At 34.1% G+C, this 9,603-nt stretch overlaps 1 protein-coding gene across 1 annotated transcript; it reads right to left on the bottom strand.

Moving 5' to 3' along the window:
- Positions 1-534: 534 nt before the first annotated feature.
- On the bottom strand, positions 535-8,950 carry casp3b (caspase 3, apoptosis-related cysteine peptidase b). The gene is made up of 7 exons (XM_048187987.1): positions 8,699-8,950; positions 7,741-7,807; positions 4,671-4,816; positions 4,473-4,601; positions 4,225-4,400; positions 1,496-1,610; positions 535-1,412 (listed from the first exon to the last, which is right to left on the bottom strand). Exons 2-7 carry the CDS (start codon positions 7,800-7,802, stop codon positions 1,183-1,185), a joined length of 858 nt encoding a protein of 285 aa, XP_048043944.1. The 5' UTR covers positions 7,803-7,807; positions 8,699-8,950; the 3' UTR covers positions 535-1,182.
- Positions 8,951-9,603: the final 653 nt, after the last annotated feature.

Below are 9,603 nucleotides of genomic sequence, written 5' to 3'. Positions count from 1 at the left end.
TTAAAGCAACACTTACTGTATGTTCAGTTTTTACTTTTTGGCTGTATTAAGTAATTTAAACTGCTGCATTTTGATCAACATACATATTTTTTATTTCTTTATTTATTTTTAATGTTTGAATTTTTTCTGCTCACCAAGGCTGCATTTGTTTAATCAAAACAGTAATACTGTGAAATATTTTTACAATTTAAAATAGCTTGTTTTCTATGTGAATATACTGTAAAATGTAATTTATTCCTGTGATCAAAGCAGAATTTTCAGCATCATTACTCCAGTCTTCAGTGTCACATGATCCTTCAGAAATCATTCTGATATGATTTAATGCTCAAGAAACATATATGAATATTTTTATATATATATATATATAAAATATTCATATATGTTTCTTATTCATATATATATATATATATATATATATATATATATATATATATATATATATATATATATATATATATATATTAGCCCTTTTTCTTGTTTTTATATTTCTCTTGTCTTCAGTATTTGCTCAACTCAAAGCTAATTACACACAAATTGAATACCAAAGTAAAATGTTTATTTATCATTATAAAAACTGTGCAAATGTTTACAGTTAGATCAGAATTGTGAATTCATGCTTTAATGCAATTTTCATAGACTCATATGCAAGGTTTAAAACAAGGCAAACATTCAGGTAAGGCTCAAATGATGACAGACAGACTAAATGTGCATATAAAGATAAGAAAGAGCTGTCATTCAAAACCAGCACTGTAAACATGTCACACACCACAACAAAAAGACTAGTGATTTCAAATACTCATAATTAGATAATAGTACACTAAAATCCAGTGTTTCCCTTAAATTCCCTTTATGTCCCTTCATCCAGTTTTGACAGTAGTCTGTCAATACTTTAAATTGCAACATAAAAATGATTTTAAAAATGTTTTTATCCCATTGCAACATAATCAGTAAAATAAACATGAATTAGGTAGCACTTTTTTACAGTCCTGTTCCCCATGCACATACCATGTACTTATTATAGTAATTACAATAACTGGGTAATAACTAGGTACTAATCCTGAACCTACACCTAAACCAAACCTTAACCCATGTAGTTACCTTATATTACCCAGTGCTTTCTTAGTTAAGTTCACTGTAAGTACACGTATGTTTACATACTGTAAAATAAAGTGCATCAATGAATTATTTATGGAAATAGAGTTCTTTGGTCAGCATAGATACAATACATGGTATCTGTTTCATGCCACCAAACCCTGGCAGATTGGAGGAGGATTCGAAATCCAGCGCCACCTTGTGGTTGGTACGTGTCATGATCTGCATGATCTCCAGTTGCTTGCCGTATTTTAACAGCATCTCACAGAGCGAAGTGATGAACCAGGAACCATGAGCGACGTTCCTCCAGGAGTAATATCCTGAGGACAGACAGAAAACTAACTGGTTAGGGCAAATGCATTTGGTTCTGTTAGTAAATTCCATTGAGGAAGACATTAGATACCTGGCGCAGTGGAGTACGCATACAGGAAATCTGCCTCCACAGGAATCCTCGTTGTTTCTCCATCTCCCACACCATCTGCCTCAATGCCAGAGTCCAGATCTGAGCCTCGGCAAGCCTGGAGACACACACACACACACACAGGTTAACACAAACGTGAAAGAGCAACTGAAGCTACACTCTTAAAGAGCACTTATTATGCCCCATTAAAAAGTCTTGATGTTGTTTTTGAGCTCTACTAGAACAGGTTTTCATGCTTGAATGTTGATTATTTTCCTCATATTCTCTATTTCCTCATTTTTCTCATTTTCCTCTATGAAGCCCCTCCTTCTGAAAAGCACAATGTGCTCTGATTGGTCGGCTGGATCAGTGTGTTGTGATTGGTCATTCGGGAAATGTCCCGCCCCTTACCATAACCACCAGTTTCAACACACTACTAACTAACTCAACCAGGCCCCGCCCCTTTATTCTGCATATGCCTTGGGTGGGAATTATTTAAATGTCCCAAAAAAATACATTTTCATTACTTGAAACAAAATAAAATATGTAAAATTGTAAATACATATCCTTCTTTTTTTATATAAGTTTTCATGGCATCTGTCTGTATATAGTTCACTTTGATATATTTGTTCCTGGTATGGGAAATTAAATTTAAATAAAATTTTGATTTAAAAATAAAAAACAATAGAGAAAAACTATAGAGACATATTTTTTAAAAAATATAATAAAAATGACAAAAACAACAAAATTACTAACACTTTAATGAAATTTAAAGAGTTAGTTCATCCAAAAATGAAAATTTTGTCATTTATTACTTACCCTCATGTCGTTCCACACCCGTAAGACCTTCATTCATCTTCAGAACACAAATTAAGATATTTTTGTTGAAATCCGATGACATTTCCTCTCTCAAGATCCATTAATGTATTAAAAACATATTTAAATCAGTTCATGTGAGTACAGTGGTTCAATATTAATATTATAAAGAGACGAGAATATTTTTGGTGCGCCAAAAAAACAAAATAACGACTTATATAGTGATGGCTGATTTCAAAACACTGCTTCAGGAAGCTTCGGAGCGTTATGAATCAGCGTGTCGAATCATGATTCGGATCGCGTGTCAAACTGCTGAAATCACGTGACTTTGGCGCTCCGAACTGCTGATTCGATACGCTGATTCATAACGCTCCGAAGCTTCCTGAAGCAGTGTTTTGAAATCAGCCATCACTATATAAGTCGTTATTTATTTATTTCTTTTTGGCGCACCAAAAATATTCTCGTTGCTTTATAATATTAATATTGAACCACTGTACTCACATGAACTGATTTAAATATGTTTTTAGTACATTCATGGAAATGTCATTGCTGGCTAGGCAGGCCTCACTGAGCCATCGGATTTCAACAAAAATATCTTAATTTGTGTTCTGAAGATTAACAAAGGTCTTACGGGTGTGGAACGACATGAGGATGAGGAATAAATGACAGAAGTTTTATTTTTGGGTGAACCAACCATTTAAAGTGAAAAAAGAAAGTATAAAAATAAAGTCTCATTCAAAATATTAACAAAAACTAAAATAGTATATCAACTAGAAAGTAATGTTCATTGGGACAAACTTTTATGTTGACTTGACAAAGCCGTATGAAAGTTTGAAAGTTTTATAAGCTTTAAATTTAGTGAAGTTGAAAGAAAGAAAGAAAGAAAGAAAGAAAGAAAGAAAGAAAGACATTGTTAACATTAACATGTGTTAGCACATTGCTAACATGAATTAGCAAGTTTTAACACACTGTTAACATAAATTGGTATGTTTTGCTAACATGAATTAACATGTTGCTAGCATGTTTTAACATATCGCTAGCATGAATTAGCATTTTTAACATGTTTCTAACAAGAACTAGCATCCTGCTAACATGTTTTACCATGTTGATAGCATGATTTATTAATTTGCTATCATGAAATTAACATGTTTAAACCATTGCTAACATGAATTGGCATTTGTAAAGACATTGTTAACATGAATTAACATTGCTAGTATGAATTAGCATGTTTTAACATGTTGCAAGCATGAATTAGCATTTTGTTAACATGATTTAAGATATGTTAACAAATTTTAACATGTTGCTAACATAAATTAACCTTTTTGCTAACATGATTTATCATGTTTTTTTGTTTTTCTATGATTTAACATTATGATAGAATGAATTGTTTTAAACATGTTTATAGCATTATTTACCATTTTGCTACCATGAATTAACATGATAGCAACCATTGCTAACAAGAATTAGCATTTTTGAACACACTGCTAACACGAATTAACATTGCTAGTATGAATTACCATGTTTTAGCATGTTGTTAGCATGAATTAGCATGTTGCTAATATGAATTAACATGTTGCTAATATGTTTTAGCATTTTGCTAACATGAATTACCATGTTGCTAACATGATTTAACATTTGTTAGCATTTTTCACATGTTGCTAACATAAATTAGCATGTTTGCTAACATGATTTAGCATGTTTCTTGTTTTTTTCTATGATTTACCATGTTGCTAGCATGATTTAGCATTTGTTAGCATAATTTCGCACATTGCTAGTATGTCCTAAGCTAGTTGCTAGGCATTGTTAGTGATAGATGGCTAAATGGATGAAGCTTTTGACCCCCTCAATGAAAGTGTTTGGAACTTTTCGCAATTTTGATGCATCTTAATGCATGTTATCTATTATGTGACGCTCACCTGAATGAAGAAAAGCTTGGGTTTTCCCACCAGTGAAGTGCAGTGATCTCCTCTGAAGAGCGCGAACAGTCTCTTCAGCTCTATACAGTCATCTGTGCCATAAATTAATCCATCGTCTCCATGACTCAACAACACGCACACAAACATGGCCGACTGACTGTGATCCTCCTGAGACACTGAAGACGGAAGATTTGAGTTTATGACGGACCCATTCAATTACTGTAATCAGTAAATGCTGCAAAACGTACCTTTCGTCAACAAATCCTTCATCTGTGAGACCGTTTGATCATTGTTAATCTTGACTCTGAAGCCCAGCTTTGAGAAGGTCTCCATCACATTCTTTACATCCTGGTCTGTCCCGTTACGAACTCCCATTCCTATTCAAAAGAGATTAATGTGAGCACAAACGCCTGAACTAAACCGTTGAACCGGTCTGGGTTAATTACCTGTTTTTCTGTGGAAATTCTTGTTGTTGATGACGACACACTGTCCCATACTGCTGTAGTTCATGTTGTACTGAAACACATCTGAACGTGGTTTGGCATCTACTTGATCAACTCCGGCATCTACTTGAACGACTCCTTCATCAGTCCTGCGAGAACAAAGACTTTTATTATTCATTGGGGAAATTATTGACAGTCGTTTCAGGAAGTGGTCATTTAGAAACTGGTTAGTTAGAGGAAACTTTCATCAACTTCACAATGCTAAGTTAAAAGTTGTCATGAAAAGGAAGTTGCATTTGTCTATACTTCCCTATTGTGTCATATATCAGAGTGAAACGGCTTCACAAACAAGAACAAATGTAGGGCGGGGCTTGATTTTGTCTGTGGGGAATTGATTGGATGGTTGTGGTTTGCTATTGGTGGATCTCATGTGAGTTACAGGTTGCCCCGCCCTCATCATCAGAGAAGAGAATAGAAGAAGATATTCTGATTTAAGATTACGAGGAACGTGAAATTAAAACAATGATATGCACAGATAATTAATTTGTAATAAGAGTTTACTGGCGCGAGGGCGGGGCAACCTGTCACTCACATGAGATCCACCAATAGCAAACCACAACCATCTAATCAATTCCCCACAGACAAAATCAAGCCCCGCCCTACATTTGTTCTTTATCGTGAAGCCGTTTCCCATGGATATACGACACAATAGGGAAAAAAGATGATTGCAACTTCCGTTTCATGCCAACTTTAACTTAAACAGAATTCATAGTTTTCACGTGATGTCGCACACTTATAGTAACGCCCACCTGGAGGACAAAACAAGGCTTTCCTTCATTGGCCGCCAGGTTTGTAAGTACTAATGTAGCAAGACAGTGACATTAAAAGACCAAATTTAATATACACCTTATTGATAATGGATACTATAAACATGCATGCAGATGAACTCAGAATATAAAAGCAGCACATCGTTTCTCATTAAGCGTTTTTCAACAGAAAACCAAGTACACCATGGGTTCAAATGTACTAGAAGTGGTATCTAAATAAATTTTTTAAATACAGAGACAGCATATTAAAAGCTTTGATGGAATTTTTTAATTAATCAAAACTAATATTTCTTTTTCTTTGCGGGAATAACATTTATATGCTTTTGAAACCTAAATGTCCCCAAAACTTGGACCAAAGTCAGTGTGTGTCTGAATCATGTCCAAATATAAGAAAAGTGGAAATGAAACTTAGGGACAGCTAGATAACCATCTAAATATAACAGCCCCATGATATTGAGTAACCAATTAACTAATAAACACATGATTTGGTCAGATCTTGCTTTACTTAGTAACAGAAGGGTTTGACATGAAGAACCAATCACATTGCAGAATGCTTCGCCATGCTCCTATCCTATATAAACTGCTGCTGGGATTCTCTGTGATTGATACGAGGTGATTAACCTTATCATGATTAAAGCATATTCTAAGGCACAGAGTCTGGAGTCTGTCTGGTTATTGCTGCGCAGCAAGTTAGAGAACACTCAACCGACGTCGATTAGGAGATGCACTAGAGTATTAATTATTTAAGCATCGATTAGGAGACGACCCAGGTAAACTTAAGTCAGGTGCATAGGAGAAAATGTACCACAAAGCACATTTAAGTTCATATTTCATGGTGTCTCAAAATAGCACAGTTGAGTTCACTTAGATGTTCTTAAGAAGACTTTTTAGTATATTAAGTACAAAATTAGTGCACAAAATAGAGCACTTTAAGTACATTATAGAAATGTACTTTTTTTCACCTGGGTGTGAGTGAAAACTATGAATAGCATATGTGTGTGTGTTTTCTTTGAGTCATTTTTTCCACATTTTTTCATTTAAAGGTGCAATATGTAAGATTTTCTGTCCGCTAGAGGCCTATTCAAAACAAAGGCGTAGATTGATGATGCCAAGTTTGAGCGAGGAATCTTGGGACATGTGGTCTCCATCTCAATGGACGGTGCAAAAGAATAGGGATTGGAGTCGGGAAGAAATCATGTTCATGGATGTGATTATTAACGTTACTGTAGTATGAAGCAGAGCAGGAGCGAGTGTTGTGGAGTTGAACGAGGAGCTGGAGCGATTGATCAACACACGCCTCACGAGCAGCGGGACTTTTATTATGACGCAGTTGCCGGCGCCGCTGCCGCTTTTCCGGTCATGAGTATGAGGTAACGCAGCTCTGTTTATCATATTAGATACATTTGAGAGTGTTGAAAATGATGTTATAACGTTACTCTGTGCGTTCGCTCGGCGGCTGCTGTGAGACACTGTTACACACTGCAGTAAGATAGATCGATTTTACAATATCATATTAAATGATGGATGGCTTGTGTTGATAAATGGCATGCAATTAATTTTAAAATGTGTTGTATGATGGAGAAAATTCTGTATTACTGTTACTAAAAATAAAGCTGCATCTGATTATGCTATGTTAGCTACTTCACAAAATAGTGTTTTTCTCCGAGGCATGGTAAAGCATGGTACTCGCAAAAAATCAAGAAAACTACATTTAAACAATAAGACTAAATGTGTTGAGCTATAATTAGTTTTCTGTCTATAAATATATCAAAACAGTTGTTCCCTTGTCTATTAAAACATGTAAATATTGAAGCGTCTTTGGTGTTTCCATGGTTTCTACAAAATAAAACTGGAAACCGAGGGTAACGCGGGTATGACGCCATTGACAGGCGACTCCTCACACGTCCCGGAGCCTTGATTAAAATTGCAATTTTCTCACGATTTACAAATAGTTGCAAACATTTGGGATATTGTAAGTACTCAAGTGAACAAAATATATAACACTGACCTAGTGGTTTTTGGATATTTTACTGCAAAAATATTACATATTGCATCTTTTATATATATTAATTTTGTTCCTTTTGCTGACCTTTTGTGCTATTCAAATGATTAATCGTAATATTAACATTTTGGATGATTTTGTCAGTGATTCCTTAATCAATAATAGTTTGTTCTAATCTATCATATGACAGTTTCTTGTAATTATATGTTTGTAATGAATCAACTTCCATCAAAATCTCACATACTTTTGTGCATTCACTTGTCTGGCGTCCACAGTATCTTCACCTACAGGTTTTCTGTCCGACATGGTCACTGAAGGAACACAAAAGAAACAGAAAATAATGCTTTACATTTCCAGCAATCTTTATAAACGTTATAGAGGTATTATTTATTAAGCATTCTGTATGTCACATTGACACATTCTCCTGCAAAGAAATACATGGCGTAATGTTTATTTATGGGTAAGTTACTATAAGTGTTTCTTTGTAAATGTTGTGTCATAGTAATTCACATCCTGCTTTATTTCCCTTTTCTCTGATTTTGTCATATTAAAACCACAAGCACATTTATTTCCCCACTGTATGGAGTCTCATAATGATGATTTTTACATCTAACTGCTGATGTTACTATGACTATTCATAAAAATGTTTTAAATTGTGTCAAAAACAACTGGTTTCAAAGACACTTCATAAAAAACTCTTCCTTTATCAACAACAGGTTTGGCAAGTTCCCTTAAAATGCCAAAGCTTCTCTCTAGATTTAGATAAATGTGAAACCATATGATCACAAATATCTGGATTTACAGACATTTCACAGCTTGATAACAGGCTGGGTGAGTCACAGTGAGATTATTGCAAGAAAATTGCAATAACTCAGAAAGTAGGTCAGTCAGTTTCTCTTTATTGCTCTTGACAGCTCATTATGAAAGATGTTTAATGTTGTTCTTCTACTTATAAATTATAAGTTTTAGTCTTTTTTACTGCCTCAGCCACCTGAAAATAAAGTTACTAACCAGAATTTCCAAAAAAACCTTTACTGATTCTCTTTAGTCACATTCGTGTTATCTAAATCCTTCTGTCATGAAAAACACTCCAAAACTTTCCAAAGCTTTTTTTAAAAGTACTTTTCGGTCTGATCAGTAAAAAAGCAAAGGTAAAGACGCCCTTAAGATGATCAGTAATGGGAATGAAGTAAAGAACTTACAGGTGAGTTGTCAGATGTACTTTCCTTCTGAAAGAGAAAATGAAATATAGGTAGTTTTATAACGAGGTTGTTGTTTTAACTAGTCATGGTTTAAACCAAAAGCAGAGAAGAGGCGCGGTTTCCAATCCTACTACGACAAAGTTTTATGTCGTTAATATTAATCAGGTATTGTTTTTAAAAAAAATCCTTCCAATAATGGAAGCCTACTCATAAATATTCAATAAATTCCTTATACGTTGCGTTTTATGAATATATGCACCAGTTCCGTGAGAGTGTCGCTCCACCCACATGCCATCATCAACAACAGCTGAAATTTTACGCATGCGCAGTAACATTACACATTAGGATGAATACCACATTTTCATAAAAACATTAAATATTTTTTTTAGTGTATGTATTTATACAATAGTGGCCAAAAGTCATGTCCTGCCTAGGAAAGTTGACATATTCGGCCTTTATTAAAATATAATTAAAATGTGACTGAAGATACTGTAGTTTTTAGAGCTGGTGATTTTATTTGTGATAATAACACAATTAAACAAGCCATTAAACATGTTCCCTCCATTCCCTTTATTTACTATTTGGATATTTTGCCCACTTTATATTGTATTGTATATTGTATATTGGAGAGAGAGAGTGTGTGTGTGTGTGTGTGTGTGTGTGTGTGTGTGTGTGTGTGTAATATATACATACAGTACAGTCCAAAAGTTTGGAACCACTAAGATTTTTAATGTTTTTAAAAGAAGTTTCGTCTGCTCACCAAGGCTACATTTATTTAATTAAAAATACAGTAAAAAACAGTAATATTGTGAAATATTATTACAATTTAAAATAACTGTTTTCTATTTGAATATATTTCACAAAGTAATTTATTCCTGTGATCAAAGCTGAATTTTCAGCATCAT

Source organism: Megalobrama amblycephala, linkage group LG4, assembly GCF_018812025.1.
Source record: "Megalobrama amblycephala isolate DHTTF-2021 linkage group LG4, ASM1881202v1, whole genome shotgun sequence".
Classification (NCBI taxonomy): domain Eukaryota; kingdom Metazoa; phylum Chordata; class Actinopteri; order Cypriniformes; family Xenocyprididae; genus Megalobrama; species Megalobrama amblycephala.
The sequence above is the reverse complement of the archived record's forward strand: the minus strand, read 5'-3'. Positions and strand labels throughout refer to the sequence as shown.